Below are 17,163 nucleotides of genomic sequence, written 5' to 3' on the forward strand. Positions count from 1 at the left end.
CAGATATCGATTCAAGGTCCTCGTTAAGATCTCGATAGATCTCGAAAGGTCGCAATTGTGGGTCGTATGCTCCCTTCCTAAATTGCATTGCATTCCAAGTACTCACTTGACCCAGTCCCGATGGTTGGCCTGCTCTTCGCAGTCTAACGATGGACCGATCACGAAGACGTTCATGCAGCAGTGTGCAGCAGCGATGAGGAACAGCAGGCCGGCCTTCACGAGGTGCGACACCTGGGCGGGCAGGGACGCCGCTACCAGCACCAGCACGCCGAAGTAGGAGAAGTACGAGGGGTACAGACACACGGTGCCCAGGTCCTCCACCGTCGTGCAGTTGCTGGGACTAGACGGCGTCGTGCATGACACCTGTACAGGACAAGACAATATTGTAACGCAACTGCTTCGTTCAAGAGGAAGACAAAATGTTCTACCTAATGCCTGTTATGTGACTGGTTCTCAGTGAATAAATTGGTATTAAATTGTAACAAAAATAACATAATTCAATTTAAAACCAGTCCAAATTCAACCTCGCAAATTTCTAGTGCAATAATTAACAATAGATCTCTATTAGAAACAACAACAACAACAACCAAATTTCTTGACTTAAAAATCGAGAATGTGTTAAACTGGAAAAATCATGTTAAAGAAATTACCCCCAAACTAAATTCAGCTTAATAACATATATCAAAATATAATTAATTATTTATTCCGGCTTATGGTTTAAGCATTGAAAGGAAAACATTGATGTGTTACGTCATATTTAGTCTTAATACTAACGTTTTTGCTCTTTATAGGGCATCTTCAGGTACGAGATATAACAGATGTCATCTAAAATCAATTACAAAACATGTTTTACATTTGGAAATGACATGACTAGAGTAAATATGACATAGTAACAATATTAATCATCCACAGCAACATTAAAATCAACTGTCAAAATATTAAAACAAACTTAAAACGATGTGAATTTGCATAGCTATGAATTAAAACTGAATACGTGATGTTGGCATACAAGGTACACACATGGTCTCCTAAATATATTTGTGTTGTTGCCAAAAACTTGTTGAAAGTAAATAGAGAAGCATACAGAAAGTGGATCAATGTGGTGATCACAATAACATCAATGAAATGTTAGAAATATAAAAACCTGATATTATTAAATGTGGAGTCATAAAAGCGTATATAACTAGTTTCATTAAATTTGTTTTAATATTTTGACAGGATATTTTAATGTTGCTGTGTATGATTAATATTGTTACTACGTCATATTTACTCTAGTCATGTCATTTCCAAATGTAAAGAATGTTTTGTAATTGATTTTAGATGATATTTGTTATATCTCGTACCTGAAGATGCCCTACAAAGGACGAAAACGTTAATATTAAGACTAAATAAGATGTAACGCATCAGTGTTTTCCTTTCAATGCTTAACCCATAAGACGGAATAAATAATTAATTATATTTTGATATATGTTATTAACATGAGGCTTAGCTGACTATTCCCAACATGAATTGTAAAAGAAAAATTAAATTCAGCTTGTTTTGCTATTAGATCTATGCAAAAAGTAGTAAATATCAATACCTTAAAAACAATATACTTTACATACTTCCACTCGGTAATGAGTTTTGGAATAATATTCTGGAGAAATTCCACAGATAGTAACAGCATATTCCTATTACAAAAAGAGTAATTAGAATAGTTGTAGGTGTCAAATCTAGGGAATCGTGTAGGACTATTTTAAAAAAACTACAAATAATGCCCATGGCTTGTCAGTATACCTTTACATTAATAATCTTCCTCGTATGTAATCCTGAAAACTTTGTAACTAATTCAACAGTTCATAGCATAAATACACGTCAAAAATGACTTTCATACTCCATAAGCAAGTCTATCGTGCTATCAAAAAGAAGTGCGTTATATGGCAGTAAAAATTTTTAATAGCCTCCCTATCGATATAAAAAATGAAACTCAAAACATAAGATTATTTAGGGCCAAAATTAAAGAAGTACCTAATTCCTCACGCCTTCTATTCTGTAGGTAAATTCATGACATTCAATAACACTTCATGAAATTGATACTAAAATTTGTGTTGTACTAGTAGACTATATTGTAAATCTCATCTGTATATACTTCATTTAGACTGTGACTATAAAATTAAGACTTTATAATAGTATTAAGTTTTTTGACTTGTTCCATATTCTAGCTGTAAGCAATGTATGAATACCATGGAATGTTAATACATATAATACAATACAATACAACAGAAGCTTAAAATGTAAGCATGAATTTGGCCTGAATGCTATGGATCAGGTCATTAAATGTAATCACGTAGAATATTTCTAGTAAACACATCGAACAGGCGTAAAATTATAACCTTGATATTTATAATACGTGTCTTTAAAAATAACATAAATTTCCTAGTTATATTATTATCTGACTTGATAAAATAGAATGTAAACAAAATATATGTGAGTCTATTGTTTTTGGAAATGATACCAGACCGTCATTATTTACTTTGGTCCGCAAAGTACATTGTAACCGTGGTGATATTCTTGTTTAAAAATCAGGTTAATGTTGTCTCGCTATTGTGGTAGTATCAGAGTGTGTTGGACATGATTTTTAGGGATTAAAAACAAAACTATAAGAAAGAACAAAATTTCACTACACAGCACGTTTAGTAGACCGTGACGTACAGTCGGTATAATTTTGGTAGTTTATATCGTTTACACCGTGTACACCGGTTTTCCTTGTTTAATTTTTATAGGAATAATATGCGGTAAAGGAGCTAAAGGAAGGGGGAAAAGTGCAAAAATGTGCTGACATTGAAAAAAAAAGTGTAAAAATGTTTAAGCAAAACACAGGAGTGTTTATTTCATGTTTTCTTTCCAAGACAAACCAATTTGGGCATTTTAATAGCAAAAAAAAAAAAAAAAAAAAACATTAAGATGCAGCATCTAAAATTTCTAGTCCTAATTATTGTACAGAAGAATGTGCGGAAAACTTTCGAACGAACGTAATTCAATGGAATTAAAATAGAGTCAAGATTGCGTTACCATGTCTACAATGTTGGCCACTCCAAGTAGGAGGATTACCACAATTGCAATCACTCTTCTCATCCACAATGAGTTGTTCATTGCTTCGCTGCATCGTACCAGAGGCCGGGGAAAGGACTGTGAACAAACAACATACATTATTTCACTCTATATTATTATTCATCTTCGAACAATTTATATTCCCTCCGTTCCAGAATATGATATAGTAACAAAGCAAACAAGTCTGATTATTGCGCATGCGCGCACGAAATGTTTCGCGGTGTGGTATTCTGTTCAGTAGTGAATGGACTATCAGACAGTGCAGTTGTGAATGTTTCTAATCTTCTGCAGTGCATCAAACTATAATATTTAAATAGTTCATTATGAACAGAAATCAAATGGGTACCTACTGTGGTGTTCCTGTTGCAGAAAATGTAACAACAACCCAGTCAATTTTGAATAGAACATCTAAGGCACAACAGCCGTATAAAAACGGGTTACAATTTATTGCAGTTTTTATGTTAATATCTCTCTGAAGATAATTTTTGTTTCATCTTTTATTAATTTGGTATCACACAGAATGAAATGTACCTTATTTTTATGTTTTTCTTATGTTAATTTATCAAACATATAAGTATCTAGAAGATGTATTAATAGTACATTATGCAACGAGCCTATAATGGTAGTAATTAAGACGCGAGTATGTTTATGAAATGAGTGCAAGCGAGTTTCATAATTTTCATACTAGCGTCTTAATTACCATTATAGGCAAGTTTCATACGACTTTTTATGCTTGACCATATTTCTAACTTGAAATTATTCATAAGTATTCATGTTATTCTTATCTGACTGAGGAGCGGAACTGACCTTGTGCAATACCTCGTAAATTGTGAGACGTGCGCAGATGCGAAAGTATTGATTTTTTTCCGAGAAACAAATGTCGACATTGACCTTGATATAATCTAGAGAGTAAAATGAACTTTAATCTTGATATAACCTTGAAATTGAATTAGACATCGAAAAACGAGATGACAAATTGAATTTATTTGAATATTATTTACAATTAACGCTAATTATTATAGTAACAGAACTGACTTTATTTCAAATATATGTGATTTATTGATTTATTGTTGTCTTTCGATTGCATATCCGAGAATAATCGATACTTGCGCTTTCATATTGTTACAATGGTATTTTCTGATTGGTGGAACACCTGAACTTTAATGAATAGGTGTACTTTAATGAGGTCTATTAAAGGGCTGCTACCAGGTGTATAATTACTACATTTCGGCATGGTCGAGCATAAAGTTATATTATATTACTGAGAACTTAAACATATCTATACCATATTTTGGAACAGAATTAATGACATCTTTCTATGCCATATTTTGAAACAGAGGGAGTAATATTTAACTTAACACCCCGTTAAGATAACTGCTTCGACGTAAGTCAGCGCCGTGAAATCAATTCCAGCTGACGCCCTTGAGAACATGCAGAGAAATGAACCACGGAGCAGTCTATTCAGGAAACTGGGTGGAGATATACAAGTACTGAACTGAGTGACAAATAACGTTCACAACATGAAATCGCTGAAGTGACATGGGACTAATAAAAGTAATAAGTAACAATAATAATAGTGGTAATGGTAACAAAAATTTAACACTTAAGGCTGGTTCACAATAAACCGGGAACGGAAACGACAACGAGAACGAGAACGGAAATAATGTTGAAATAAATATATTTAACATTATTTCCGATCTCGTTCTCGTTGTCGTTTCCGTTCCCGATTTATTGTGAACCAGCCTTTACTCACGAAAGTGCTTTACGAAACCTCCGCGGTAAGAAATTACTGACAAGAAAATTATGTACAGTACCAGTAAAATAGCAATAACCCGACTCTGGCCGTTTGTTTCATAGATCGATTTACACGATAACGTTCGGTGTCTGGATTTTGGACCCGGACCTTAATGAGAAGATTGACACGCCGAGGTGAAGTGTTCGCTTGTGTATCTGTGCTCTGGATCTCTGATCATGCGCAGTGTATTGTAAGCGGGACTTGGAATATTCAAACGGGTCATAACTTTTTTTCTGGTACTGTACGCCATGCCTTCTACATACTGTAATTACGACATATTCAAATAATTTATTTAGTTTGATTTAGTTTGCTTAATTTAGATTAGATTTTATTGGAGATTGTTTTCAATAGTTTTTTTTTTTAGAATAAGTTCGATTTTCTACATTCAGTTTTAGTTTCTTTACGTTATGATGAAGTATGAGTAGAACAGAGAAAAATTCCCTCCGGCACCGGGACTCGAACTCGGATTTTCAGTGCTGACGCTTTATCCACTAAGCCACACTGGATAGGTTTTGCATGCCTAGGTTTATTTCATTTTATTTAGCCTAGATTAGTTTTCGTGTGTTGAGGTTCGTTTCAACTTTCTTAGATTATGCCCAGTTATTTAAGCGTTGGTTTAGTTTAATTCGGTTACGTTCAGTTATTTTTTATTAATTCGGTTTATTTAAGTTGCTATAAATGTTATCAGGTTAGTTTTAGTTAGTGCAGATTGGTTTTGGTTTAATTTAACTTCCATTTACTTTGATTAATTTCAGTTTCATTGGTAAATGTTTATATTCTCAGATATGTGTCAGTTTCTCTTCATTAGCTTAGATCTGTTTTATTAATTTCAATTTATTTTGGATAGAAACTGATCTAAAACAACAGAAACTATTGTAAATAAATTCAAAGTAACAGAAAAAATCTAAAAAAAGAGGCAATGGAAATTCACCTAAACAGTTCGAAAATAATATACTCAGAACAAAATGAAAAAGATCAAAAACTCAAATTAAACTAAGGAAACCAAAATAATATAACAAAACTGTATATCTAACTTAAGGACATAAGAATAAATATAATTTCGGAATATGTATGATAAGAACTTTCATGTGTTAAATTTTTAACGTACCTTGTTAACATGTTTCGACCTATTTTCGGTCATCTTCGGAACTGGTCGTTGTTGGTCTTGGCGCCTCTTGTTTCCTGTGAGGGTGCGTTCGTAGTGTAGAGTCAAAGAGTGTATGTGTTTTGAAATTGAGTTGTGTGTTGAGAATATCGTTGGGGTGTGTTTTCGTGTGTCTGTATATTTCATATTGTTCTAGTGTGTTGAGTTTCTGGATTTTTGGTTGGATGTGCAGTATTTCCATTTCAAAACACATATACTCTTTGACTCTACACTACGAACGCACCCACACAGGAAACAAGAGGCGCCAAGACCAACAACGACCAGTTCCGAAGATGACCGAAAATAGGTCGAAACATGTTAACAAGGTACGTTAAAATTTTAACACAAGAAAGTTCTTATCATACATATTCCGAAGTGATACAGTGTTAAAAGTTGTGTAATCAAGATGTATAATAAATCTAAATAAATTAAAATTGTCTTAATGAACTAAGAATAAACTAAATAATTAATTTGTATACGCTGACACGTAAGCAGAGGGAAGGGGAGACATAAATACTTAGTACGGCCGGTAGCGAAGCGTGACAGAAATTTTGGATAAGCTGGACTGAAGGCATGGTGATCTAGGCCGTGCTTTACGGTGCTAAAAGGTAAACAAAGCGCGGGAACTCTCCTGTTTTAATTAACTAAATTATAAATTGATTTTGTCCCTTCTTCGAAAATGTTTGGGAAAGCTCAGCTTACTCTGCCTACCCTGACGCTTCGCCACTGAACTACAGCTCATGCATTTTGTCCAGGCACTCCCCCACTCTTCCTACAGAGCTGCGCACTAGATCGGATGAGTCTACTTACGAATTATAGGGAAATGGGTTAGGTTTTGCCTTGAACTCGGTAGACACACGCCCGACCTTCCCTTCTACTCCTACCCCCTCCACGAAAACGTTGTTCCCGTACTGCACATCGCGAGTGTCTTGACAAAATGCATGATCTGTACATAAGTACATCTTAATTTCACTGCGGGGACTAGGCAATGCACTCTATTGAGTAAGGATTGAATTATCGTCCATGTTTTTTTCTGGGATCTGTACAGTCGCCAAATTGCATTAGGAAAATTTATACGCTTTGCCAGTCACTAAAACTCTAGTTAGAAGTAAGCTAGAGTATGCGTCTGTAATATGGTCACCTCAGTTCCAGTCCCATCAGATGCAAATAGAAAGAATACAGAAAAGATTTTTACGTTATTTATATTTTAAAAAACATCACGTGTTGTCTTATGAAAAGCAAATTTCTTATAATCAGTTACTTTTTTAATTTAATTATAAAACTTTAAAATCTCGACGATTAATAAATAGCCAAATTTTACTCTATAAGACTGTTAACGGTATATTGAATAACTGTGATTTTCTTAAATTCCTTCAGTTCAATGTAAAAAGAACAGAATTATGTCATAGGCAACCTTTTATTATTCCTATTCCTAGAACTGTTTTCTTCAAGAACTCTCCATTGTTTGTTATGAGTAATACTTACAACTCTCTGTCTTTAAACTGTGATTCTCAATTGTATTTCAGTTTAACAATTGAAAAATATCATACAATATTAAAAAGAATTGTATTTCCTTAGATATTTAAATTATGAAGAAGTGTATTATAATGTTTTTACTCTAGTTTTTAAATAATTTTGCATCATTATATTGACATTTGGCACTATATTAACTGTAATATTATATTATAGCATCTATTACCGTTATGTATTTTCTTTCTTTCGTTTGTGTTGTTTGTTTTGTTGTTTTTTTTTCTCTCATTATGCATTTTGTGTATATATCTATGTAAGCCACCTGTAATTGGAAGCCTGCTTCTGTTGGTGGTGGATTTAAAAAAAAATAAATAAAAATAATAAAATAGAATAAAAGATACTCATTCAAACAATTCGTCACTCGCTTACCGTTAACCATTCAATTATTAAGTTACTCAATAAATCAACCATCCTAATCAACAAGTAGTCTATCCAATTTTCAAGTCACTCACTAGAATCACTAAGTGATTTACAAATTAAATTTTGTGTCAGTCATTCAGACACTCTTTCACGCAGTCACTCACAGAGTCTTTAATCCATTTCATTATGCCTATAAGTCACACTACATAATCTATTTCCACCGTTACTGAAATGATCGCGCGATGAATTGTTCACTAGAGTCGTGCACAACCGGTTACAAAAAATATAAATTATATATTGCTATTGAACGCCTAGCGCTATAGTCAGTATCCAAAACTCTCCCATTCTTGCGGAGTGTCTCAGGTTCGGTTTATCGAATATTCAAGTTGTTTCTCATTCTTTGTGGGCGGACGGCAAAGGAGACCACATTAAACCATAAATACATGTATGTATGTATGTATGTATGTATGTATGTATGTATGTATGTATGTATGTATGTATGTATGTATGTATGTATGTATGTATGTATGTATGTATGTATTTATGTATTTATTTATTCACACTGCAGTGGGTATATACCCGGTGGCAGTGGTAACTAATTACACTCAATAATGACAATAATAAACTTATTAATTAAAAATACAATTAATAATAATACTAATATTTAATACTAACAATAATTAATAATAATAATAATAATAATAATAATAATAATAATAACAACAACAACAACAACAGGGAATATACTAAATTAAATGAAACGATCACTTAAAATAACATTTGATGGATCATATCTGGAGACTAAGAGGGAGTCAGAAAATAGAAAATATTGGAGAATACAGTGAAAGACCTGTCCTTGGACAGAAGAATGAATGAATGAATGATATTTAATATTTCATATATTTATTCATATATCATATATCTGTAAGACAGACATGTTACAATTAGGCCTATATATTATTCTAGATCTGCCTTACTTTACAATTTTAATCACCTATGCCAAGTCTCACAACTAAAAAAAATAAACAAAACAAAAAAAAACACACATACACACTACAAGATCACACTACTTTTAACTTCCTCTTCCCATTTCATCTTCACTATCATTAAAAATTTGCCCAATTTATTTAACTCTCCTATATTAGTTATATTACATATTTTCTTATATGCTAAATACCTATTCATATTAAAAAATTTATTACTTATCCACTTTTTCCTTGTATTATCTGTTTCTTGACATTCTAATAATATATGGAGAGTCCACTGCAAGAATGATGGATGTCACTTTCTTGTCGAAAATGAACCAAGATGTCAATGCATAGCTTAAGACCTATAGAATGTACATAGAGTGTTATATGGCATTAACACGGATAGTTATTGTCCAGTAATGATCGGAAAATCACAGTTAAGCTTTGAGCGCTAAGCGTTTCAAACTTTCAATTGCTTCTCCTGCAAAATGTATTCCAAATGACATCCGTCATTCTTGCAGTGGATCTTCATATGGAACGCGTCTTCTCCCATGCCGCAAAGGGGGCATATATACTTCTCTACTATGCCCAAGGTTATGAGTTCGATCCCGGGCAAGGTCGATGACATTTAAGTGTGCTTAAATGCGACAGGCTCATGTCAGTAGATTTACTAGCATGTAAAAGAACTCCTGCGGGACAAAATTCCGGCACATCCGGCGACGCTGATATAACCTCTGCAGTTGCGAGCGTCGTTAAATAAAACATAACAACATATACTTCTCTATGGTACCTCCCCTGTTTTTCAATTCCCATATTCCTAGTCTCCACCAAGCTAAGCCAATCTTCACTTTCCCATTATTTATTATGACATATTCTTTTTTCCATGACGTTTTAATGTCCTTATAGTTAATGTTCTTAATTCGTTGATATTTTGATATAATTCCTGTCTCGTAGTTTCATTACATCTCTCTTTTACGATTTTACAAATTACATTTAAATTCAATAGTCCAATTTCCTCCCACAACCATCTTAAACCTAATCTACTCACCTTGTTCTTCTAGCCAATTGGATTTAAAATTCAAATGAATGAATGAATGAATGAATTCTATAAAAAAACTGCTCAGATAAAAATGTTGTAACGTAAGAAAAACAATAATTTAAATTTAACGATTAAATATTCGTACTTAAAAACTTTATTTACAGTAAAAGTTTTCAAAATTAAAATCAAAGCGAAAACTTAAAAAAATGCTAGGGAAATTGAACATCAGAACTTATATAAAGTCCTGCAATGCGGTGATAAGACTGAAATCTTTTAAAACTTATTTCAAATCCCATCGATATGACTTAGATATCTCGATGTTACTAGAATAGTACATTTTTTAATTTTCCGTTGTCAGAAAATACCTTCTTCGGATTAGTGTCTCTTTCACTAGGGAATGCTGAGAAGATGAAGAAAGGAAACGCTCTCAGGAAAAGAAACAAAACAATCCCTTGTTTCGGATACTTCTTTAATTAATCACGTATTTCTTAGAAATATCTCTTCTCGAAACAAGGACAGTTATATCCTCCTTGTTTCCCAGAGGAATTTAATACTACACGAAATGAAGACACGGACTAAATTGTAGGAAGGAATGAAAAGAGAAACCATGCCTAACTGAAGTATCCATTTAGATAATTGTGAGGAGTGACAAAAATGATTACATATTGAGCAGTATACTGGGTGTTCAGTTCAAAATGTGTCTTGGCTCGCTGTATGCCGTCAAGTGGCTAGCTGATGAGCCTAGAGAATTCAATCTTCCTACACTTCCGCAGCTCAGGTGTATAATCTAAGAGGCAGAGAAGTTGGCTAGCAAGTACGGCGTTCATTCTGAAGAGTACGTGCCGATACGTACGGTAACGCCGGTAGTGGCAGGAATGTGAACTGTTTGGAAATACGTACTGTCGGGATATGGGGAGAAGGTTAAGACGATTACTTACGTATTTGTTGACATTAACTTCGACGGTCAACATGGACACGGAGCATTTGATTTGTGTTGTGGAATGTTACCGTACGCAACCGATGATAACAAATACCCTGCGTACGACTTGCCGGCGCAAAACACAGTTCGAAAGAGGTTATGGTAGCACACAGACCGTACAGACCGCCATCTGTTGCTATGACGTTCAAGTTATACCGTACACGTTCTCAAGTTCAGATTGAAGAACGCCTTAAATAATAGGCAACTTCTCTAACATATAAACTGAAACTCGCTTCAAATCGGTGACCCAACAACAGTGACGTCATGATACACTTTGAAATGAACACCCAGTATAAATAAAAGTTGTCGTGTAACAATTTTGCATGACATTGTATCTCTTTCATCAGCGTATTAAATTAAAACATCGATAGTATTATCAGAGAATGAAAAATAAATGCTATAACAACACTCATATAAACAGGTTTTACATCATGGTAAAGGTCGAGTAAGTTCATTCGACTTGATGACAGCAAATATGCGTGCCCTCCTACGCAAAATTAAATATAGACACGCGTGGGATATAATGCGATTACAATCTACGTATGCGTGCATATACATAACCTCTCTGTTAGCAGACGGATTTTCGTCATTACACAGAGTGGAAAAGAGGCAATGCTATTCGTACTTTCTTTAAGCACGTCATTTCGAAATATGACAGTAGTGCACTCCTTTAGAAACACAATAATTCGCTAGTTCGATCCGTTGGTCTTTAGAAGAGGAGTCATGATCCTCTTAAAATTTCAAATTGGAATGATGGTAGCAGTATTGAAGACGGTTCATTTCAGCGTTTACTGTCCTATACCAAATGTTTCGTTTAAAGGATTAAGTACAGCTTACAGCAGTAAAACTTTTTTTTCAACTTTTTTTTTTCCTTTACCTTATCTTTCACAATAATGAAAATTAGTATGTGTAGAACACTGTCCTCCTGCTATATAAAAAATATTTTTACGATTTCAAAAAATTATTTACATTTTTGTTTTTTCAAAATCCAGTTCACTGTGCAGTGATGAAGCGTTTTCCACATAACTCAAAAACTATCCAACTTTCTGTGATGAAATTTTTTGTGTGTATTTATGCATGTCATATCTACAATATCACGTAAGATCACTTCTCTACCTTTGATAGACTGTCTGATAAAAAATAAATTCATTTTTAAAAATGGTCGAATATCAGTATTTTATTCTAACACAAAATTAAAAAAAAAAACTGTTATTCATTAAGGAATGTAGTTGAAAGAGCATAATATTGTGAACATGAGTTTCAGTAATAAAATAAAAGAGAGAGAACATGAAAAAGTTAACAAGTTTATGAGTTATGAGGGAAACGCTTCATCACTGCACAGTGAACTGCCATCATTTTGAATTTTGAAAAAGTGGAGGGAGAAATACAAACTGACGAGAGATCTTCAAGATGTCATCGTCACCACCACAATAAAATTTTCTGTAGCGATATTTCGTCAGCATCTTTATGGTGTACATTCAATTTAAATTACACTTGGTTCTATTTTTTTTTTCTTATGTTTTATTCACTTTTGTCCGAAACCTGTTTATATAATTTTTCATTTTAAATTTTATTGTGAGCTATTCTGTGTCGCAGGGCAAACCCAAAATATTGGGTCAGACTACTAAATAAAAAATATATATATAATTTTTTATATCGTAAAAATAATTTTTTTCATGTAGCAGAAGGAAAGTGTTTTACACATACCAATTTTCATTACTGCACAAGATACAGTAATGGAAGAACAAATTGTTTCATATTTCCAAAAATTTTACTGCTCTAAGCTGTACTAATCCCTTAAATGTTTGTTTCTGGGTATCGCCACAGGAAACTGAAAGTGAGAATTCTCAAAATAAATAAACTTGCCCAAACATTGATTTCCATTAGAAGACTGACAGGTACAATGAGAAAGGACCTACACTCTTTATAATATGGTTGGATTTTGTTAAAAAAAATAGTCTATTTGATTGGCAATTTGAAGAGCTATAGACCTACTAACTTTATAATAAATAGGGACAGAGGTGCTATTGGGCAGGACATCGAGCCTCCCTAAGCACTGCAGCCTAAAGAATCTTACTGTGCACCCGTGATGGAATGAGTTGCGTGCCAACTCCGCTGCCGGGCTGAGCCCACAACACCATCAGCCAGATTACACATTCCTTCTCCAGCCTTCTAATCCGTATATCATAATTACATGTGGTAGTAATCTGCCGTTTCTGAGTACAAAGTTCATATAGACATGTGTTCAAGTTTCAATTGGTGTGTAAATACAACAGTTTGAATGTTAGGGCTTACAAAGAATTATTACGAGTGATGTAACTCAAGGATCGATATTGGGTTCCTTATTGATTTAATCAGTGCAAATAATTTTGACATGTGTTAATTGTAACTGTAATACTGTAACTTTTTCTGATGATACATCACAATTAACTAGTCACTGTGAACAAAATATTGCTACAGCTTAGGGCTATGAAAGATTACAAGTAGCTTTTCTTTGGTTAGTAACAAAATTATTTTTTAATCAACAAAAACAAAACTCAATTTTCATTATTCTGCCAAAAAACAACAAGTTCAAAATGTAAACTTCTAAGGATAAATCTTGATAGTGAATTAACTTTTGATTACCAGATAGATAATATGTGTATACTAGATTAACAAAATCCTTATTTTCTTCAGGAAATTGCACGCTTTTTTTTTTAGCACGTAACTGTTTACTTATGAGATGTTATGATTTTTTTTCTTCGAAAGTTTTATTAAGTATGCGCTTAGGCTAAGATGTCATGCCCTTGGCACCAGACGAATTTTTATGTTACAGGAAAACACATTTACATTTACAAATGTAAGATTTTAAAATTCATTATTATTATTATTATTATTATTATTATTAATTGTTTTTATTAATTGTGTTTATTACTAATTGTCATTATTGAGTGTAATTAGTTACCACTGCCACCGGGTATAATGGCATTAATTGAGAAAGACTAATGAGGACATTAACAAAAATTTGTCTAATGATATTGAGAGATTCATTATCCATTTTACACAATCACTTGTATAATAGTATGTAATTTTTTTTCACTTCATCTCATTACTCTTCAATGTATTTTCATCTCATGTTTCTCCGAACTCAAATTGTACTTTATTTTTAAATTTATCATTGTTCCGTATTCTCTCCGCAATCATATTGTATTTTTCATTTAACCTCTGCTTTGTATTCTGGATCCTAGTGGTCAGCCGTAGATTTCGGCCAGATGTCCCAAATTGTGGAATTTGTTGCCCAACGTAAGACATTCGCCAAGATAATGCTCAACATTTTGACAAACGAAATGGTTGGGTTCATGAGTGAAGAGGCGCATTTCCATTTGAATGGTAATGTAAATAAAGAAAACTTTAGACACTGGGCGCCCGAAAATCATAAAGAACTACATAAGCGGCCTTTTCACAGTGCAAAGGTTACAGTTTGATGTGCCGTGTCTAGGTTCTGTATCATAGGCCTTATTTTATTGAGAACGGTAACACTGAAACAGTGAATAGTGAACGCTGTATCGAAGTGCTGACGAGAGTTCTTCAACCACAACTGCGTCGGCGTCTTCTTGGGATTAATAGGCTGATGGTATGGTTTCAGTAAATGGTGCCACGGCTCATACGGCAGAAAATTCCATGACTGTTCTGCACCGCATGTTCCCAGAAGACATAATTTCGCGGCGCGGCAACATATCCTGGTCTCCCCGTTCGCCTGACCTCATCTGCGACTATTTTCTGTGGAGTTGCATGAAGTCAAAAGTGTAGCTACGTAAACAGGCCCCGAACAGTCGATGACCTGAAGATTGTCATTGCCCAGCAAATCGCAACATTGGTGGCGAAATGTTGGAAAGAGCGACACATAAGTTTAGGGAAAGACTTGAAGAGTTCATGGAGAGGGATGGACGATATTAGAGGTACGTAATTTTCAAGACAGACTAAATATATGTACAAATATCCAAATGGCATACACAGCCAGATTTTTCGGCATTAAAAAATTTGAAAGAGTAATGGAACGGAGAAAAATTCTCTCCGGCGCCGGGATTTGAACCCGCGTTTTCAGCTCTACGTGCTGATGCTTTACCCACTAAGCCACACCGGATACCACGGGTTCAAAACCCGGCGCCGGAGAGCATTTTTCTCCCTTCCATTACTCTTTCATCGTATGATGACGCAGAATATCTGCATGGAAATATCATATGTACTTCGGTAAATTAAAATGATGTATATTAAAAAATTTGTTTTGATGTACATAAACATTGTCTTATTTCTATTTGAATATCGTCCAACTTCTTTGCCGCACCTTGTATAATATACCGTAGTTTTAGTATAGTATATGTTTATAGTATAGTATAGTATAGTATAGTATAGATGATATCAAGATGACTGCGAATGTGTCAGCTGTGCGTAGTGTACTTGGCAGGTCTTCGGGCAGTAACCTCTGTCGACGTTGCGACAGGGAGATTGAAATCCTTTGCCCATGTCCTGGGGGCCTGTCCACACGGTGACCTTCTACGAAATACGCGGCATCATACAGTAAGATCTTTAATAGCAACTTCCTTAAGGAACAAAGGTTATTCAGTTTATTAAGAAGTACACGGCATATCCAGTGAGGGCAGTAATCGAAGAATCGACATAATTGCATTTAATACTATACTATACTAATATTGTACTGTACTGTACTGTGTTATACTATACTACACTACACGGTACTATATTCATTTAGTAAAACATTGTTGTTAGAGTGAAAAATAACAATTTGAAATAGATTGAAACACATATTAATAAACGAAGTAACGTCAAGAAGATGCGAATTAAAGTCATGATCCATATTTGTATGATGCCTGAAAATAGCTATTGATCCTTTGAGTGTTGCAATTGTTAGATCTCTTAAAATATCTTTATGCAAGCCAAAAGATTTACAGAAGTCGACTAGGAACCGGAGTATGGTCCTATTATTAGTCCCGTAATGACGATGGATTTCAGATGGTATTTGTCCTTACAAAAATTGATGGAAGGTCCATATATATTCCTTTTATATAACATAATATAATATAATACAATATAATATAATATAATATAATATAATATAATATAATATAATATAATATAATATAGGCTATTACCAAGCAAAGGGGTTCGATGGTGACAGGTTGGACTTGCATTTAGTGGATCCTGGGTTCATATCCCAGATTCGTCCATTCTGACCGGGGTATTCAGTGATTTCCTGGGTCATAGACAAACCAGCAAATGAGTTATTTATAAATAAAATACTCAAATGGACCTCACTACCACCACAAAGATATAGGTGCAGATGCTGCTTCGGCAGCGCTCAAGTATTATATCGTTGAAATGTAACTAAAGACGTTGGTTACTTACTACTTATGTAGATTTTGAAATTATAAGTCTATTTCGGTCTCCCTTTAGTTACGAACTTGTATCCCACTAGGTGGTTATCAAGAAAGCCTCAAGGTTTCCCAGATATATTCCGTCGTCGTGTTAATTCAATTCACCAGAACATTCAGTAAGTACAAAGTTTCAGAGTTTCAAAGGAGATCGGTACATTTGTTGCTAAGCGACGGCGGTGTCTGGTAAATGAGGCGCAAAACTCCCCTCTGAGTAGAGCAGAACACAGTAGTCTTATCGGATAACTTGTCTCCAGTACGGTTAACCAAGGAACTGTACTTTTATCAAATGGTATGAAATATAGCTACTTCCTCCGCTTGTAATGTAGGTTAACCGTCTGTTTTACAGGGACATCATTTTATTTTTACTAATATTTCTAATATTAACTTGGCTATACCTTTGGATTAACGGTTGAGAACCGGAAACACCGTTTACTACCCCCTTCCACGACTGGAGTTCGATGATACTGGCGTAAAATACAAACACATCACTTTACTAGGTATAGGAGGGAAGAAAAATAATTCATCCATTTACGTAAATTAGGAAATATCGCGATTTTGAGTTTCATAACTTTCGTTAGGTTTTTATTTAATCAAAATACAGTACTGTATTAACAATAAATGATTTTACTCACGAACTGAGCTATCCATTGGGACGTATTCATTATCCAGTGTCGATTATAGTGTCTACAGCACATTAGCGTACAATACAGAGAATGACTTTAAATTGAAAAATAATCATAGTATGGGTATTTAAACACAATTTTGAAAATGGTGGCTATTCATTTCGATATAGGCTTCAATTTTTTTAAATATTATCGCACTATAGACT

General features: G+C 34.1%; 1 protein-coding gene across 4 annotated transcripts in view; it reads right to left on the reverse strand.

Moving 5' to 3' along the window:
- The window catches only part of LOC138710896 (adenylate cyclase type 3-like), a 780,256-nt gene that overhangs the window by 87,993 nt on the left and 675,100 nt on the right, over nt 1-17,163 (reverse strand). For all 4 annotated transcript variants that reach the window (XM_069842085.1, XM_069842087.1, XM_069842086.1 and 1 more), the window contains exons 12-13: nt 3,052-3,168; nt 107-363 (exon numbers count right to left, since the gene is read on the reverse strand). In XM_069842085.1, coding sequence (XP_069698186.1) covers nt 107-363; nt 3,052-3,168 — 374 coding nt within the window. The remainder of the gene's footprint in view (nt 1-106; nt 364-3,051; nt 3,169-17,163) is intronic.

This window comes from Periplaneta americana, chromosome 12 (assembly GCF_040183065.1).
Source record: "Periplaneta americana isolate PAMFEO1 chromosome 12, P.americana_PAMFEO1_priV1, whole genome shotgun sequence".
NCBI classification, from domain to species: Eukaryota; Metazoa; Arthropoda; class Insecta; order Blattodea; family Blattidae; genus Periplaneta; species Periplaneta americana.